Consider the following 20,175-nt stretch of genomic DNA (forward strand, 5'->3'; position numbering starts at 1 on the left):
GGCAATTTTTGAGAGAATTGCCCCCCAGCTTCCCTGAGCTTTCCCAAATGTTCAAGCGGACCATGTGTGTTTTTGGGAGCACATACTTGTGCGAAAAGCTCTTCTCTACCTTGAACTTCAATAAGTCCAAGTACAGGTCCAGACTTACTGATGAGCATCTTCAAGCCCTACTGAGGGTCTCAACTGCTTCCTCCCTTAAGCCAAATATGGCTCGGCTATGCGAGAGTGAGCACTGCCAGATCTCTAGCAGCAAGAAGTAGGCAGAAGAAGCCATGATCAAAACAGTTTATGTTCAATGTTCCATTCATGTTCAGAAAGTTAAATGTTAAAGAACTGTTAATACAGACATCTGAATCTGAATAATAATAATTACCCGTATATACTCGAGTATAAGTCGATCCGAGTATAAGTCGACCCCCCTAATTTTGCCTCAAAAACCTAGGAAAACTTATTGACTCGAGTATAAGTCTAGGGTGGGAATTGCCGAAGATACTGGTGAGTAATGGTGGCCCAAATACCGTAATGCTGCAGAACATATACCCCCATAAATGCTGCACAGTGAGTAATGGTGGCCCAAATACCGTAATGCTGCACAACAGGTATGCCCCATAAATGCTGCACAGTGAGTAATGGTGGCCCAAATACCGTAATGCTGCACAACAGGTATGCCCCATAAATGCTGCACAGTGAGTAATGGTGGCCCAAATACCGTAATGCTGCACAACAGGTATGCCCCATAAATGCTGCACAGTGAGTAATGGTGGCCCAAATACCGTAATGCTGCACAACAGGTATGCCCCATAAATGCTGCACAGTGCATGATTTATTGGCCAAGTGATAGGATTACCGGTACCGGTAATCCTATCATGTTGCTGCTGCCCCTGCTGGAATTAAAAAAAAAAACACTATATACTCACCTCTGTTGCTGACAGCTGCTCCTGAGCGTTACCGGCTCTTCAGTGACTCAGGCAGAGGGCGCGTGCTATCCACGTCATCGCACCCCCTGCAAGTCCCTTCCGGAGGACGGGAGAGAGCGGCGCGCTGGGAGAGAGCGGCGCACAGCGACTTGTAACGCCGCCGCCACCGCCGCCGGGACACTGACAGGCTGCAGGGGACCGCAGACACATACCAGGGAACGCGGAGACGACGGGGACCAGGTAAGTTTGAACCGTGACCCGAATATAAGTCAAGGGGGGTCTTTTTCAGCCCAAAAAGGGGGCTGAAAAACTCGAATTATATTTGAGTATATACGGTAGATTTCTCTAGTCAGCAACTATATGTGGTTTCTTCAGTCTTCTATATCTGCTGTATTATTATCATTTTCATTTTATTTATTATTGGTTTATTTTTTTCTTATGATTTTGTTAATTTATTTTTATTTCTTAACACAAAATAAGATGAAAAACTAAAGACATTTGAAAACATTGGAATGTTTTTGTAAGAGCTTTTCTTGTGGAAAAGCTGTTGCGGCCCAGCCTCACCCAGATTCTACCTCCAGCGGCCCCCCCGGGTAAATTGAGTTTGAGACACCTGATCTAGAGCAAGAAAGCACTTTTTGGTTACTATCCTATTTTGATAGGATAAGGCAGAATGTGCCAGGGCTATAGCATTTTTTGGAGAGGGCTGGTTTTTACATACCGCTCTCGACGTGCATGATGATGCACAGTGCGCAGCCCGCAGCGTCTCCTGCGCCTTACTCCTGCATCTGTGGCTATCACCATGCCTATAATTTGGCACAGGCAGAAACTCACTTATTCTAAGAAACAAGTAACAGGCAGTAAGGAGGTGGATATATGAACACACTATATCGGCTTAGTAAGGGGGTGGTGAAAAATGGGAATGTGTCTGAATGGAAATGTGAATTATTATCTGTAAAAAGAGAATCTGTTTTTTGTTATGTAATCCAGGAGCAGCATCGTGTAGATGCTGAGACCCAGAATCCAGCGATGTGTCACTTGCTGCTCTGCATGCTGTCATTTTTACTGCAATCACCGTTTTCTCTGCTTTAGATCTGATTGGCAGCTTTCTGTGTACACTGAGGTGTGATGGGGCAGGGTTATACAGGCAGGGAGGACTAGGAGGTATGTGACACCTAGTCCTGTAGTGATAATCTCCTGATGATAATATAATGATTTTATTGAAACGGCAATACAGAGCCAAGTAAGTGACACATCACTGGAATCAAGGTCTCAGACTACATCATGGTGCTCTCATTATATAGCCAAAACCTGCTGCTAGATTCCCTTTAATATCCACATCCATAACATTCCATACAATTTCTCTTGACATGTTTCCCTATATGTCAGCATTTTTTGTTTTTCCCATTATTTTAATGAAAATGTTTTCTTTTACAGCACATACACCCATAATAATATTTCCACCATGTAATATAGAATTGGCATTTGAGAAAAGGTTAAAACAAGAATTGCTCTTGTTCTACAACTTTAACATTATTTGTATTAGATCATAATTAATAGAAAAATAAAAAAAATCTCCTTTTTGTGACCTCCCTTTTTAATGAAACCTTGCTCGCCCATATGGGAAAGCATTACCTAACCATTAATGTATAGGCTCAAAGCCTGGGGGAAAGACAAGCGCAATCACAGCAAGAGCGGGAAAAAAAACATTCTATAAGGAGCCGTATTTTACAGAAAAGCTGCACTTCTACTGATGAAGGTCATTTACAGCCTTTTAACAGGAATATCCCTCAGCTACTCATTTCATGTCTGTCCTGTCCAAAAATATCCTTTTCTAATCAACCGCTGCACACACAATTAGTTTTCTGACATATGTAAATCTTCCCTCTGCTGGGAAATAAATAATTTAAGAAACGATTGTGGATCTCATCAGTTTTTGGTGCAGATTAAATGTTTCATTATTACAATTAAAGGTAAACTAAATCTAAAAAAAATGTTAAAAAAGGGTGATGGCGAGGAAAAAGCCAAAAAATAATTCTCTTACCGATTGCTTATTTTACAATTTATAGGTCCTAAATAAACCAATCGACATCTGTACTTAAAGTCCGCTGTCTTCGGATCAAAATTTTTGAGCTTTCAATATTGTTGGTTTCTCAAGCAGATAATGCTTCTTTTTTGGGGGAAGTTTATAGAGCAGTTTTTTTCTTTTCTGGAATGTTTCCAGAAGTTTTGAAACTTTTTTTTAATTGCCGCTTTTTGATTTGGCAGTGCCAAGTTTGGAGCGAATTTCACCTGGAGCTACTTTGAAGAAGTTAATGTCACCTGAGGAAGACAGAGTTAATCTGTCGAAACGCGTTTTGGATTATAACTGTTATTATAATAAATGAAGATTTTCTAAAAGCAGATCTCTGTCCTTTGCGCTCCTGTGGACCGGTATACCCAGCTTTCCAGTTCAATCATTCCTCATCCGAGGCACCCGGCTGGAGCAGCATTGGTCTTCTACCTTCTGATCTAGTTCCACGTGCAGCTGGCACTCCTATTGACTGTCCTTTCCACAGTACTGCCTCAGCATTTTGATTGACAGACCTGCTGCTGTCTCTGGTCTTGCATGTGTTTCCCCAGATTACTCCTATCTTTAGTTATTTGCAAGCTACTTAGCTGGGTTGCGGTCCAGGGTCAGTTGTAGTTTTGCATAGTTAGGTGTGTGTGCTTGCTCTATATTTGACTTCTTTATCTTGTTGCTGACCTCGGATTTGTTGCGACTACTGGCGTGGATTATCCCTTCTGCTTTTGACGCTCTCTGACTCCAGGTATCTGACCCCAGACATGGCCTCTGACTATCCATTTGTTGTACTCCCTTATCTTGACGTACCCTCCTGGCATTTGATTCCGGAAAGTTACCTTACCACGCCTTTGTTTTGCCTTTCTGTGCTACGAGCCCCCCTGGTATCTGACTTTCTGGCTACCCTGTCTCACGACTTACCCGTGGGTAGTGACTCCGCATCACACCCTCGCTCCAATGTTAGTGCTGACTAGTATTTTTTTCTAAAATGCCAGAGTAAAGGAGGCTTATAGGCCGTCCAATACTCTATGCTTTCCATTGAGGAGGGGCAGCACCTGAAACACAAGTCTGCAAATTGAGATTTTGTTTTGGCTTTTATCCTAAGTTATATGGCAAGGCTCGTTATAGGGTCGATATTGACTTTTAGGATTGCTGCTTCCAATAAGTGGTGCTAGAGTTCGTCTTCTTCCTCTCTTAAGAGGCAATCAGCATGGATGGTGAAATTAAAAAGTTATTCCCATCTCCAAGATCCTATTCCAGTATGTAGTAGGTGTACTAATAATATTATTGGCAAATACCTCCAATTGGAAATGTGCTATAGTTCTCTTGATTAACAATGTCACTTAATGTGCAGGCATAGCAGTAGCTTAGGTGTCTTTGGTTAGAACCACTAACAACTAACTGTCACTATATGAGTGATCATAACTAGGGATGAACGAGTATAATTGCGAGTATTCGGTACTCGGTGAGTAATGAAGTACTCGCGGTACTCGGAACATAGCGAGTATTTCACTACTTGCCTCGCAATATTCGGATCTCCCACCCAGCATTTGCCAATCACAGTAATGCCACAGCCTTCTTAGTTGTGGGCGGCATTACTATGATTGGCTGGCCGCCCAGCGTCATACATGAGTCAAAGGCTACTCATAGCCTATGAGTCATAGGCTCTATATAAGCCCTGCTGCCTCAATTTTCTGCACATTGCATGCAGAACACAGCTAGTGTAGGGAGAGTGTAAGCAGCTGCTGGGGAGAGTTGTGTTTGTTTGTGCAAATCGTCGAGAAATTCTCTGTAAAACCCAAAAGCTCTTTTCAGAGCTGAAAGTATAAGGTCAGGGACTGAGTAGTGACAGTTTTCCCAGCTATTTTTGGGGTCACATTTACCCCTGCAAGGCAGTTTTTTTGTGCTGTTGCGGTGCTGTGTTCACAGCGAACAGAATGCACCGTACTGCACAACTGACACTCAGCTAGCACCGCTGTCTTGTGTAGTGACTTGGGGTGCATAATCTCGCCTTAAACCTCAGGGCAATATTTTTGTGCCGTTGCGGTGGTGTTTGTAAAACACACAGCAGTACTAGGCATAGTGCTACCTTCCACAAAGCACTAACTGCTCCTTGTTCCCCAATATCTGCATCTGAACATCTGCAACTATGGCAGAAAAATACATAATTCCTAAAAAGGCTCTTGTGAAGGGACAGGGACGTGGACATGGGGTTGTCATTGGTGACCAACAAGGCTCAGAGTCTGGGAGACCGAAGAAGGTTGATGCATCTAGGTTCCTGGTGAAATTTCCCAGTCTGGAACGTAAACGGGTCTGCAAGCCAGAAGAGCAAGAGCAGATACTGCCTTGGATGGCTGATAAGGCCTCAACGAAATTTTCTAGCAGCACCCAATCGTCCATGACAAAACAGTCTCCTGTACATACAGAGAACGCTGGGTCGTCTGTTGTGAATTCACTTTCTGGCCTCCCTCTGGTTATTACTGAAGGTAGTGGAGCTGGTCAGATTGACAGAGGGGTTGCGATTTCTCTTTCTGGGCTCCCTCTGGTGGTTACTGGAGGTATTGGAGCTGATCTGATTAACAGAGGTTTGCCACCTGATAATGAGGACGACGATTGGAGATCTGGGGTTTCAGATTGGGATTTAAGACAGCCGACTCCCTCTATCCCTGCTGATGATTTTCTTCTTGCCTCCTGAGGTCTGATGTTTCCAGCTCAGTCCCTACATGTTCAGCTAAGTGTTCATTTGCTATTCTGTTTGCATTTGATCTGGTTTTGTCTATCTCAGTTTTGTGTGGGTCAGCCAGCTCCGGCTGGGGCTGTGCTGAATCACCGTCCATATGTTACTGCTTTTGCCAGTTTGTTTTTGTCCCATATTAGATTGGCCTCTTTTTGCTCTGCTTTCAGAATATACCAGAGTGCTGATATAGTGGGCGAAGTCGTGCGACTTCAGGGTTTTTTGCATCAGACGTGTTGGACTTTTTGCAGGGTTTTTTGAGTGATTGCAGACAGTGTCTTTCCTTTCCTGTCTTGTCTAGTCAGTGTGGGCCCCATCATTTGCTCAGTCTATTTTCCTGCCTGCGTTTGTGTTTCCATCTTGTCTCACCGACAATATATGTTTGGGGGCTATCTATTCCTTTGGGGTCTGCTCTGGGGCAGTTTAGATTTCCCCTTTCTTGCTTTAGGCTTAGTTAGCTCTCCGGCTGTGCCGAGGCATCTAGGATCATCGTAGGTACGCTCCACTGCTACTGCTAGTTGTGTGGATAGGATCAAGGGTCTGCAATCCGCTTAGTTACCAACCTCTCTGGTTTTCTGTGGCTTAGCTTGGGTTTGCTCTCCTCCTCGGTGACCCAATCATAACAGTCGTCCTATTCTCAACCTGTTCCTAGTTCATCACCCTGTCAGGAGTCACAGGAAGCATTTGACCCCAACCTTGGCCACTCCGAGGATCTGTTTAGTCCATTTCTTTTCGTTGCCTCTGGCTTCTCACCACGCGACATTGAAGAGGAACGTGAGGAGGTATCGTCTGTTGATGATGGCCAAATATTTAAAATCCCACTGCCAGAAGAAAGCCCTTTTCATCCACGTGATATACCGGATGAAGAGGTGGAGGCTGATGGTGATGACACACAGTTGCCATCTGGCCAGTCGACAATATCAACACGGAAGGAGAATGACATGGACGAGACGAGGTGGTCGATAATGAGACCACCGATCCGACCTGGACCGTTGGCACACATAGCCAGGACAGAAGAAGAAGGTTGATACGTAGCACCAACAAAGGCACCAAGGGCTACTGGTTTGAGCACAGTGCGAAGTGTGTCGACTGTTGCCAAGAGCAATTCCTCTGTTCCCCAAATCAAGGCAAGGGTGCGTTCAGCCACTGTCTGGAAATTTTTGTCAGATAGTCCTTCTGAACCAAATGTCATCTGTAGCATCTGCCATAGGAAGCTGAGCAGAGGCCAGGGCAAAGGCAACTGAAGCACCACCAGTATGCGGAAACACATGGTAGCCAAGCACCCTAGTCGGTGGGCGGAACAACAGGGTACCAAATCGTTGTCTGCATATCAAACCACTACCATGTCGCCTGTAATACGTCCTTTCCAATCTGCTGGGCAGGAAGCAGGTGAGCCTCATACCTCTTGCTCACAAGCTGCGGTTGCACAGACACAGGACACAACAAGCTCATCCATTTGTTTGTCCCAGACAAGCGTCCAGTTGTCCGTGCCCCAGATGTATGAAAGGAGGCATAAATACCAAGCCACGCACCCACAAGCACAAATACTGAACGTGCACATTGCCAAGTTGCTAGCCATGGAGATGTTGCCGTTTAGGCTTGTGGGCACACAGTCTTTCCGTGATCTGTTGGCTGTGGCTGCCCCACGATACTCGGTTCCCAGCCGGCACTATTTTTCCCTGTGTGCCGTCCCCGTGTTACACCAGCACGTCTTAAACAAATTAAAGCGTGCTCTCACCAATGCCGTAATCGGGAAGGTCCACCTTGCAACAGACACGTGGACAAATACTTGTGGCCAGGGACGATACATATCTTTCACGGCACGCTAGCTCAACCTGGTCTTGAGTGGGACAAAGTCTCAAACTGGACAATCACATATCCTACCCACGCCACGAATAGCGGGCCCAAGCTCAGTCAGAGTTTATGCCTCATCATATACGTCCTGTCTCCCCTCTTCCTCCTCTGTCTCGTCATCCTATGCTGAATTACCCTCCACATCACTCCCAAATTGGGAGCTGTGCAGCAGCACATCGGCAAAGCGGCAACACGCTCTGCTGAAGCTGATCTGCTTAGGTGAAACGCCACACACTGCAGCAGAGCTGTGGCAATGAATAAAACAACAGACCGATCAGTGGCTCTCCCCACTGCAACTCCAACCCGGTCTGGTTGTCTGCAATAATGGGCGTAATCTAGTGGCGGCTTTAAAGCTTGGGAAGCTTGTACACGTGCCATGCATGGCTCACGTGCTGAACCTAGTGCTTCAGAAATTTATAAAAACATACCCTGATTTGCTGTACCTACTTGAGAAGGTGCGCCGTATTTGCGCCCATTTCCACCATTCCTCAACCGCTGTTGCCGGTCTTGCAGCGCTTCAAAAGCAATTTAATTTGCCAAACCACCAACTGATTTGCGACCTGCCAACATGGTGGAACTCAACATATCATATGTTGGCAAGGATAAGTCAGCAGCAGAGGGCACTTGCTGAATTCAGCTTAAACATGCCCGTCACACAGAGACTCAGCCAAGACACATAACAACTGTCGAGTGGGTGTGGATCGCTGATATTTGTGAGGTGCTTGATAACTTTGAGTACTGCACCAAGCTTGTGAGCGGTGATCAGGCTATTATCAGCATAACCATCCCTATGCTATGTCTGCTGAAAAAAAAAAGTTGCAGAATCTAAAAATGGAATCTCTGCGTGCCCTCATGCTACAAAGCGGACTCCCAATCCCAGCTTCATGTCTGTCCAGCATGGGTGGGCTGGAGAGGAGGAGGTGGAGGAGGAGAGTCAGTGTGAGGAGAGGATGGGTGTTGTTCCTCCTTCAGGGGTCACAGAAAATTTGCCTCTATGCAGCTTGGCACACATGGCACACTTCATATCTGACTGTCTGTGCCAAGACCCTCGCATAATCCACATTTTCAACAGCAACCTATACTGGTTGGCCACCTTTCTAGACCCATGGTACAAGGACAAATTTCCTTCGCTACTGTTGCAGTCACCAAGGGGTTTCACAATTGAATCCTTCAAGAGGGCCTAGTCGATCATTTGATGGCAACAGCACCTCAGACACCACTGCTAGCAGAGATACCAGCTCTGTGCAACAGCATGCATTAATGGGGAGAGACACGCCAAGCAGGTCCAAAAGAGGTGGTGGTAGAATGTCCACAAACTGGGCCATCATTAATCAATTAGCTCATCACCAAGGACTAGCTAGACCAGTAACAATGTCAAAGAGAGAGAAGTTGAACAAGATGGTCAACGACTATCTAAGTGACCATACCTACGACCTTCCTGACGCTTCTGTACCGTTTAATTACTGGGTATCCAAGCTGCATAGTTGGCCCGACCTCTCCTTCTATGCCTTGGAGGTGCTGGCCTGCCCTGCTGCTAGTGTGATGTCAGAGCGTGTTTTCAGTGCCGCTGGGGCAATCATCACAGATACACGACTACAGACTACAGAGAATGCAGACAGGCTGACTCTGATAAAATTTAACAAGGACTGGATTTCACAGCAGTATTTAAGCCCTCCAGATGGCAGTATCCCAGCCTAAAGTCACCCAAAACGTTATTTTTTTTTTTTTAAATTGGTGATCACGTCCATCCCTTCTTATACAATCCCCTTTTCTTCTTCTTACACATGGTTTCATCTCCTGCTTCTGCCACATGTACCTCATGGCCAATAAGCTAAAAACAATGTTACGTTAATTAATATTTCCCATTGGAGGCACTTGTGATGAGAGTGAGACCCTTCTTCCTTCATCAACCATGGTATCATGCCCCTTGAGCTAATTTTAGGAGACACCATGGCTATGCCTGGACACTGGTCACTGCAACTACTGTGCTAGTAGTCCTAGCTTCATAATTGTTTGGCCCTTCAGACCTGCCCCGCTTCCTTCATCAACCATGATACAGCCCCTTGGGCTAATGTTTTGAAGACACTATGTCTATGCCTGCACATTGGGCACTGGAACTACCATGCTAGTAGTCTACTTTCATAATTGTCTGGCTCTTGAGGCCTCCTTCCTACGTCAACCATGATACAGCCCCTAGGGCTAATGTTTTGAAGACACTATGTCTATGCCTGCACATTAGGCACTGGAACTACCATGCTAGTAGTCTACTTTCATAATTGTCTGGCTCTTGAGGCCTCCTTCCTACGTCAACCATGATACAGCCCCTAGGGCTAATGTTTTGAAGACACAATGTCTATGCCTGCACATTGGGCACTGGAACTACCGTTCTAGTAGTCTACTTTCATAACTGTCTGGCTCTTGAGACCTCCTTCCTGCGTCAACCATGATACAACCCCTAGGGCTAATGTTGTGAAGACACTATGTCTATGCCTGCACATTGGGCACTGCAACTACCGTGCTAGTAGTCTACTTTCATAATTGTCTGGCTCTTGAGGCCTCCTTCCTGCGTCAACCATGATACAACCCCTAGGGCTAAAGTTTTGAAGACTCTATGTCTATGTCTGCACATTGGGCACTGGAACTACCATGCTAGTAGTCTACTTTCATATTTGTCTGGCTCTTGAGACCTCCTTCCTGCGTCAACCATGATACAGCCCCTAGGGCTAATGTTTTGAAGACATTATGTCTATGCCTACACATTGGGCAGTGGCACAACAAGGACAGTAGTCCAAGCTTTATAATTGTGAATCCCTTGTGATGATGATGATGATGATGATGATGGGTGGCTTCTTCCTGCGTTAACCATAACACAGCCCCTAGGGCAGATTGCTCTCCTTACCCCACTTACACGCTTGGCTGTCAGAAGATCTCCTCCATCATCACTCGCTCTTACGGTACTTCTTCTGATATATTACTGGCACTGCGTAAGTGGCGTACGAGTCCCTCTCTGCCGGCAAAAAACCACAGGACTTCAAATAGTGTTTGTACATTCTAGTGAAGCAATAGGGTAAAACCACTCATGCAGCCCCTGACCAGGTGCCCCCATGTTATATACATTTGTTTACAGCATACATTTTTTTTTAACATTTACACATGTTTTAGCGTTTTCCTCAGCCCCCAGACTGCTTTGTAGGGTCCAGCAGACAATTACTCGCATTTTCCATTGACTATCATTGGACTCGCTACTCGTACCAAATACCCGAGTATTAGGGTATACTCGGTACGAGTATAGCAAGTCTGAATACTGCACTACTCGCTCATCCATAGTCATAACCATAGATACCTTAGGTACTGCATTGCCCTGCACATGAGGTAAGTGACATAGCTAATCAGGAAAACTATACTACATTTCTAATTGGAGGTATTTACTAATGTAATTATTATATCTACTACATATTGGGGGGGGATCTTGGAGGTGGGAATACCCCTGTAACTGCTGAGTAACCACGTCTGGAAAGGTCTTAATTACTTTTTTTTGTCTTTCTTTCTCATAAAATATCTCGCAGGGATATTTTTTTTTTATTACCGTATGTGGATTTATTTGCTGTTAATGGGATACCTGTATGACCCTGTTTCATAAAAAAAAAAAAAAAAAAAAGCCGACTGCTATGGCTTAAATTTTTAGAGGGGCTGATCTGGGTCTTCTAAGATCAAACACCCTGGCTATACCAGGCAGAGACCCAACGATCATGTGATTGCAGAGTCTTTGTGACCAGTCAATGTTTTCTGAGCACTATATAAATTGAAGACAGAAGGGAGGATGGACCCCTCAGGCCCATTCACATATCTAAGATTCCCATACCGTATATCTTTTATCCGCTTCTTCTGGTATAGAGCACCCACCCATTGGAGTCTGCAGGCCTTTTTGCATGTCCATTTTTTTTTTTTTTTGCAGACCACTTGAGTTTGGTCTGATAGACCAAATTTGCTCACTCAAGAGAATGGCACAACCATGTCATTTCTGTTGCATCCACGTGCTGTTCTTTATCACTGATTAATGCTAGGAGAAGCTTAGGAAACATCTCTCATATGAGAGAAAACACGGACAACACACAGATTGTAAAAACAGACACAGAGAACAAAAGCGGAATAAAGACGGCTCCCGCACACGGATCAGCATGGCTCTCTTGCTTGTTTTTCTTTGTGTGTTCCAAGAAAAAACAACATCTGCCGTATGAATTCAGCCTCATGTTTTCTTGTTGGGAACCTGCTCTTGTCATATAGCAGATTCATTAATTCAGCAACGTCAGAGACTTTGCTTTGAACCGCAACCTCCTGCTGAGAAAAAAAAATGATGGTCAGTTTTTAGTGGTTATAAAAACCATAACCAAATTTTGAAGAAAAGAAAAAAAAGTAGGGTAAGGTAAACATAATAGATTGATGGTGGGATCCCGTCAAAGAGAAGCTGTCAGTCTGAAAATAGTATCTGATCTATAGGCATTAATATTTTAATATTTTTGTGTGAAAAGTTGTGTTTTATTCATTGGATTCCATGGTGTTTGTAGGCATCAGTCCAGTGGGAGGTGCTATGCAGTGATTGGCAGTCTTCCTTGTATGGCTGTGCATGCAGAGCTGTCAATCACTAGTAGGACCGCCCTCTGGACTCCTATACATACTAACGCCAGGGATTTCAATGAATAATACACATGTTGTACTGAATCTTTTCCCGCAACTCTACATATGATTCTGCTCAGCTTTTCCTTCTCTACGCTGTGCTACCCACCGATCGGATGGCATGTACAAAGTGTCAGGTTCTCTGTAGGCCGTGTCCTCCTGAATGCTGAGTTGCCTGTGTGTGTCTACACTGAGGCCATATATCGGGAAGTAATCTTCTGTTCGCTCTGCAGTCCTTCAGTTTCCATTAACCATGTGTACTAAAGTGTAAAGCCATCTGCGATGGTGCGTGTCTCGCCGTAACGTCCATAGTGTACCTATAATAAAGCACTGCGTATTTGCCTTTCGCCAGGAGGATGGGATACAGATGGGAAAGGCCTGAATATCTGGGATACGTTCACTCATCAGGGAGGAGATCGAGTTTATCAGAACCAGACCGGAGATGTAGCTTGTGGCAGCTACACACTGTGGGAAGAAGATGTGAAATGCATCAAACAGCTTGGATTGACTCATTACCGCTTCTCTCTTTCCTGGTCACGTCTGTTACCTGATGGGACGACAGGTTTTATCAACCAGAAAGGTAATTGTTTCTTACAAGGTTGAAGCTTTAATCAAGGTTATTGCTATTGTCTGGCATAATTAATTTTGGGTGTTCACCAGCATCAATCTATGTACGGGTACACGCGGAAGAGCAAAGAAACGCTCTGCGGTATATTTCCTGTCTGTTAGTATCCTGTCCTAATTAGCATTTTATGTCATGGATTGACTTGGCCGAGCTGAGATGTTGTCTACGTAGTCACCGTGAACATTTACAAAATGTTATAAGGAGATTTACAAATCTGGGACGGCTATAAAATAATGATAGAGTAATGATGGCGGCGGTGAGATTGCACATACTATGTACAAGTACTGAGCCATAATACTCTTTAGGCTTTTGGGGTCTTTCACATTGCGTTTAGGCACCCATCCAATCACCCTGCAAAATGGGATTCAGACCTATGCGCCAACAGGGCCATAGACTATAATAGTGCCAGCAGGATGAACACGTGCTATGTCGTTCATTATTTTTGGGCCTATACGCAATCTAATAAGTCTGAGTGTCCACCACCAGTAGGCGTACTGTCCCGAAAATTATGCACGGCAGAGCACACCTTCGCTCTGTTGGCACCATTAGAGTATATGGCCCCGTCGGTGCATACTCCCAAATCCCTGTTTTGTGGGTGGTTTGGGCACAAACCCCGATGGGGGCCAAGGAATGGGTGCCTGACAGCAATGTGAAAACATCCTAAAAATGCCCATAGACATGAAAGAAAAGACCGCCAAATCTGCTAACTTAGTGATTTTGTCAGTACTAACAGGGTATGGAGGCCAACTCATTTTTTCCTGACAGATGGTGTTGGGAAGACAATCCTGGTGAATTTTAACACCCTATCTGTTTGTTCTTATGGGAGATAAGCCACCACAGTAGATGACTGATTCCCTCTAAGGTGCTACCAAGTATCAAGGAACACACCTGGTGTGGTAGATCAGTCCATATCGTTATAAAATCTGCAGCTCTGTCATTGAATAAAATCATGTTTTTTATTAACATGCAAATGAGGCTACAAGTGCTCTGGGCGTGACTATGCATTTCTTGAGACTCTGCCTCTCCCGCCATGCTCCTCTCACTGCTTCTTGACCGACACAAGGTTTCCCCTTGCTAGTTCTTGATGACATTGAGCTGTCAGTCGAGCACCTGAGCTGTCAGTCATGGCAGGGGCTTGAACTAGGGAGGCAGAGTCTTGGGGAGTGCTCTGTCACACCCATAGCACCTGCATTTTACTAAAAGCATGGATTTTATTTTTTTCTTTTTATGAAGTCATTTTATAAAGAAAGTAATGAATTGACTTCTCTTTAGAAGAGATACTTGAGCCTATTAGCGGTTTGTGGGGAAGATGAACTCTGATGTCTTATTCTCTTTGAGGTATGCATACACATTGGATAAGAGTCTGCAGAATCCGATGAGTTGGTGCGACACAATTCATAAGACCCAGTCCAGAGGTCAGGTCAAGTCTGTGATGTGTGGTTGCTGGATGAGAGCACAGAGAGAACGGTTTCCCACCTAATGGCTTCCGCAGCTCTTCTTACGATTTGCCAGCTTGGCGTGACATTATCTTTACTGCATGATCTATATATGATGTCACAACCAGGACAGCTGATGAAAGTAAGAGCCACGGGTCTCGGGAGGTAAGAGGCAGTTCTCAGGACTCCCGTACAGGGGCGGTTACTACAGGTCTGGCCACTAAACACGGTCCCGCTAATTGATCTCCATCAACTCTAAAGAATAACCTTTACAGGATTGAATTTTTTATTACCAAAAATATAATGTTATAGTGTCATAGAGGGGTTGAGTAATCGGAAAATAGCATACTGTTTAAATCACATTTTTAATTTAATTATTGTTTTGTAAAAATATATTTAACAAAAATCTGATTTAAACATTGTCATTTTCTGACGGCCCATTGCGTTTAAGATAGCAGTATAAAATAATTGTTATGTTATGTTACATTGTTTCTAACCAAATGCTGTCATCAAATTAGGGGTTGACTATTATAACAAGGTGATCGACAGTCTTCTTGCGATGAATGTAACTCCGTTGGTGACACTATATCACTTTGACATGCCTCAAGCCATAGAAGACCAAGGTGGATGGTGCTCGGAGAAGACAGCAGAAGTCTTTGAGCAATATGCAAAATTCTGCTACTCTACCTTTGGTGACAGGGTCAAATTGTGGATTACCATTAATGAGCCATATATTGTTGCCAAGCTTGGCTATGAGCAAGGCCTAATTGCCCCGGGGAAAGGAGAACCAGGTCTGGGTGCATATCGGTCTGCTCACAACATGATAAGAGCCCATGCCAAGGCATGGCATGCATACAAGTTTTTTAAAGAAAAGCAGGAAGGCCTTGTGTCTATTGCTCTGAATTCTGATTGGGCAGAGCCTTTCGATCCAAATTCTGCAGATGATAAAGAAGCGTGTGAGCGATATTTGAAGTTTTACCTTGATTGGTTTGCCAAACCCATCTTCGTAGATGGGGATTATCCTGCTGTGATGAAATCGGAGATTTCCAAAAAGAGTAAAGAAGAAGGGTTAATAACCTCTCGACTCCCAGAATTCAAAGATGAAGAAAAGAATATGATAAAAGGCACAGCCGATTTCTTCTGTCTAAACTATTATACTACTCGAAAAGTGAAACCTCTAAGTACAAATCAAGGTGGGCCAAGTTATGACATCGACATGGGAGCAGAAGGAATTAAGGATCCACAATGGCCAATATCAGGAGTGGAATGGCTAGCTGTTGTTCCTTGGGGTCTGCGTAGACTGCTGGCTTATATAAAGGTATGTGGTGATATATAATAAAGTCTATCATATATGGTACGCATATGGTAATGATGATACTGAGATAATATGACTTATGTTCTTGAACCAGCCGATAGACATACAGTCCAGATTACTGATTACTTCACGAATAGTCCCAGATTCTAATCAAGAACTTCAATAGGCTCATGAGCAGTTTTTCTCAGTTTTCCTTGGTAAAGTTCCCTCAATTGCAGCCAAAGCTATGAACATACTCTATGCTACTAAAAGCGCAGCATGATCACAGTGTGAATACCCCCTAAAGAACTGGCTTGTACCCCTGTGGACTATGAACCACAGATCAAGAGCCAAGATGGTAGAGGTTTCGAATTCTAAAAGTTCCATGCACTAGTTAGCATGTGTCTATGGAAGCTTTAGTGCAATTTTAATCAACTAATAATAGCTGACCTCTTAGGACGGGATCACACTTGTGAGAAACTCGCATGAGTCTCGCACCTCAATATCCGGCACTGTATTTCTATGCAGCCACACACTCCGGTCCCGAGTGCCAGCGGCAGTGCCGGATATTGAGGTGCGAAACTTGTGTGAGTTTCTCGCAAGTGTGGTCCCGGCCTTAGAGAAGAAAAGGATCCTTCTCTCCCTCGACGTAATTTATTGGAGAAGAACCAAGGCACTCCCATTACACTTTAGGCAATCGTCTCCAGATTGGGCTGACATTAGTCTAGTGTGTATTGGCGCCTTGACACCAGTGTGCACATTAGATGGAGGTCAGTTTTGACTGATATTCATTTAATTTGCCACCTTAAGTCTAAATAGATTTGATCACCTAGATAAGGTGGGGCATGTGATAACTTAAGCCAATATATTTTCTTTATTAGACCAGTTTCACATGTCCATCATTCATGGTCTGATATTCACCGGCCACAGGTCTCCTGATCAAACGCAACATCCTCATATGTTCCTATAAAGCTGTTGAGTGTGGGTCAGGAGACCCTCAGCATGCCCGAATGATTCATTGAAATATCAGTCTTTGTCTTTACTTATACATGGCTAAAAGTAAATATATTCTTTTCCTGTAATATACTGTGTGCAGAAATATTAAGCAACTATTAAGTAACTATTTTGACCATATAATGATTTTTATGCAAATTTTACAACTCCAGGTTAAATAAACTTGAATACTGGTTGATCCAGACCTGCAACCTCCCTGAAGGCCCAGAAGTACAAGGTGTTCAGTGCTCAGAGGCATGGCCAAGGTATGGAAGGCTGAAACCCGACCACCACTGAACAAGATACAAAAGTTGAAATATCAAGACTGGGCCAAGAAATGGCTAGCCAAGCAGTGGAAACTTTGATGCTGTGATGGAGCTGTGTCCTACATGAAAATGATGGTTTTCTTGAAAGATGAAGACTTTTTTCCGTACCACTGCTTGAAGAATTTGTCTTCTAAAACCAGGCAGTAGGTTTGCGATTTGATTTTGAGTCCATCTACAGGTAGAAAAGGTCCAATTAGCTCATCTTTAATAATATCAGGTCAGACCCATGTCCATCTCCACCTTGCTAGCATCTGAGTCGAAGTGGAGGTCTGTAACCAATACTGATCCATCCACCAGTCCATCCATTTGGTCCGTCAGGAGTTACTCTCATCTTATCAGTCCATAACAGCTTTAAAATCTCTCTTCAGATATTTATTGGCCCAGTCTTCATGTTTCCACTTCTGTCTTGTTCAGTGGAGGTCGGGTTTGAGCCTCCCTTACCTTGGCCATGCCTCTGGACACTGAACACCTTTTACTTTTGTGCAATCCATGGATGTTGCAGTTGTGGAATAACGGCTTCCTGGTTGCTTCACGTTTGATCCTTAGCAAATCTTTGGTCTTTAATGTGCATCTTTATTTCTCAAACTGTTACGACCCTGTTGACTATTCACAGCAGAACTTTTGATGGTTCTGTGCACACACCCTAGTCTCTTTTTGACTTTTCGGAGTTGGTTAAATCTCTTTTTTGGCCCAATTTGCCTAAGGAAAACAAGCTGCCTAATAATTCTGCACACCTTCAAAGGGGTGTTGTATCCTTAGCCGCACCCCATTCATTACACAAATACACATCACCTGATCTGCTTCAAGTATATACAACTTGGGAGTTGGAAAATCTGCATAAAAATGATGATATGGTCAAAATACTAACTTACCTAATCATTGCTTAGATTGGTAATCCAACTTCGAAAAGCCGATTGAGGACTGCTAAGACCTCCAGCGATCAGCTGCTGTGTCGGGGAGCTGCAGTGACTTGAGATGAAAAGCACAGTCTATACCGAGTGCCCATTGTCTTAATGGTGGCTCCTTAAATCTTACAATTCACCTTTCCCTCATATTAGCCAGATTCAAACTGTAGATATGAGACTTTTCCTACATTTTATATTTAATTATGAAAAGAGCCATCAACTTCCACTCTCAACGAGACACTAATGATCCAGAAAACAGACCAGATTCTCCATCATCTAATTACTACCCTGCCACCACATCTAGGGTGAGGAGGAGGAGAGCCGTTGACACAATAGAAAAATATAATTATAATCTATGGAACGCAAGTTGTAAGCCCATCTACCATGACTCTAGCGGCACCAGATAAGGACTGAACTTCGGGATTGTTAATGATGCTCTTCTATGTATCGCTGGTAATGATCGAGACTTCATTGTTGGAAGATTGTTACTCCTAATGCTTAAACGCTATTTCTGGAGGATGATGGCAAAAAAATAAAATAAAATGTTTCGCCATTTAAAACGTCGAGCGGAGAATGTCCAGAAAATAACAAGTTTCTAAGGTGAGCATCAATAGCGGAGGCCATTTGAAGCACTATTAAAGCGTAATATTCAACTTTCCCTCTCGTAAAATAACATGTATTACTAATAATTGTCCTGGTTTTATGATTCATATCTAAAACTGAACACTTCTAATTGGCAAGCGTGGCAGGAAAAAAGCTGATTATTGATCTGACCAGATATACTAGCGTTTTATACATCGAATGTAGCTCAGATGGGCGTCCTTTGTAAGAGATTGTTTTAATAACTTACAGGAGATGAAAAGCTACTAATCTGTTGGGAAACAGGATTAAAAACTAAAGGGTATTGGACAATAGATATCTTTTATAGTAATACTTGTCTGATGGCAATCAGAAATGTTTAATGGCAAAATATACTTTTTTTTTTTGTTCTCTTCATGTGTAAAAAAAAAAATTTAAGGATTGGATGTCTATGTTATTGTTATTACACATTATTGAGATTCAGTGGAATGAAGTTTTTCTTTTACAAGTGGAATTGTTTAAGAAAAGACCCACCGGAAAAAGTAGTTGACACAGGCCATTAGTGATATTTTAGACTCCCACTGCTTCTTCGGTCAGGAAATTCACATGCACATTAGCAGCAATAGACTGGCTCAGACCCTATTTTTGTATTGAAGCATCTAATGAGAGTGTGCACAGGTTATTTTGAAGTGACAGTGACCGGGGGGGAGCTGTGTCAGTAACTTTTATGATGAGCGGTCTCTGTATTAAGCTGAAGTATTACATGTCATTTTATTTCTGCCCGTGATGATAATGAGACTTCTGAAAAGCTTCCTCTAAACAACAGGAAGTTATGCGTTTGAAAGTGCCCCAGTGTTGGGGGCGTGGCCTGGATGCCTAGGATGCCAGTTGCATCAGCTGAATGCTCCTTCCCTGAGACCCTGCAAAGCGACAATTTCAGCGCCTTTCCTGCATATTAATCAACCCACCCGGCTGCCTGAATCCTCACTAATCACTGGCAAGATGACAAGGGGTAACAGAAATCTCAAAAACCAAAGCAAATTGTAGATTTTCTTCAACAGGGATACCAGGCAAGATGGCCCCTCAGTAAGCAGAGTCTCCTGCTCCTCGGGAGACTCCCCCTCTCAACTGCCCCTGAGCCCAGCAAAGACCACCGCTGCGGTGCAGGATGAGGCAACACCCACCTCACCTTATCTCCGGGGTCCGGGTTCATCACCAGGATTTAGATTTTCCCCATTTGCGGAGGGACACGAGGATATGTAGTTCCAGCAGGCCGGCGGATGGATATGCAACAATGCACACCTCCCCTGCACTCCCAGAATAACGAGAGAGATGTTGCAGAAAAAGGGGTTTCTGGAGGGGACAATTGTAAATCTCTTGCAGTATTACAGCAACTTCCTACAACAGATCTCCCTGCTTCAGGAACTATAAAGATATGCTGATGGCTTTTAGCACCGCAATGCTAAAGGACTTTTCTTTAATGTTAAAACCTGTTACATCTCACATTCAGGAGCTGGAGGAGAGAGTGTCCCATTTGGAGGACAAAATGGGAGAATTTGCATCTTCCCATAACAACCTTATTGACTCTCACAATGACATGGCAGAAGACATAGAAGCCATATATAATAAACTTGTGGACTTGGAGGATCGTAACCGCAGGAACAACCTGACATTAAGGGGGGGGTACCAGAAACCACCACACCCTCTGAGCTGAGGGGCTATGTGCAAGATTTAATCCAAGCGGTGGTCCCCTCCTGTTCACCATATGAACTAATT

The 20,175-nt window shown here is 43.9% G+C and overlaps 1 protein-coding gene across 7 annotated transcripts in view; it reads left to right on the plus strand.

The window, feature by feature from the left end:
• Positions 1-20,175, plus strand: part of LOC141088549 (cytosolic beta-glucosidase-like) — a 111,024-nt gene that overhangs the window by 60,951 nt on the left and 29,898 nt on the right. For all 7 annotated transcript variants that reach the window (XM_073574671.1, XM_073574673.1, XM_073574670.1 and 4 more), the window contains exons 3-4: positions 12,594-12,821; positions 14,821-15,620. In XM_073574671.1, coding sequence (XP_073430772.1) covers positions 12,594-12,821; positions 14,821-15,620 — 1,028 coding nt within the window. The remainder of the gene's footprint in view (positions 1-12,593; positions 12,822-14,820; positions 15,621-20,175) is intronic.

Source organism: Dendrobates tinctorius, unplaced genomic scaffold (genome assembly GCF_039654945.1).
Source record: "Dendrobates tinctorius isolate UK_male_01 unplaced genomic scaffold, ASM3965494v1 ptg000039l, whole genome shotgun sequence".
Lineage (NCBI taxonomy): Eukaryota > Metazoa > Chordata > Amphibia > Anura > Dendrobatidae > Dendrobates > Dendrobates tinctorius.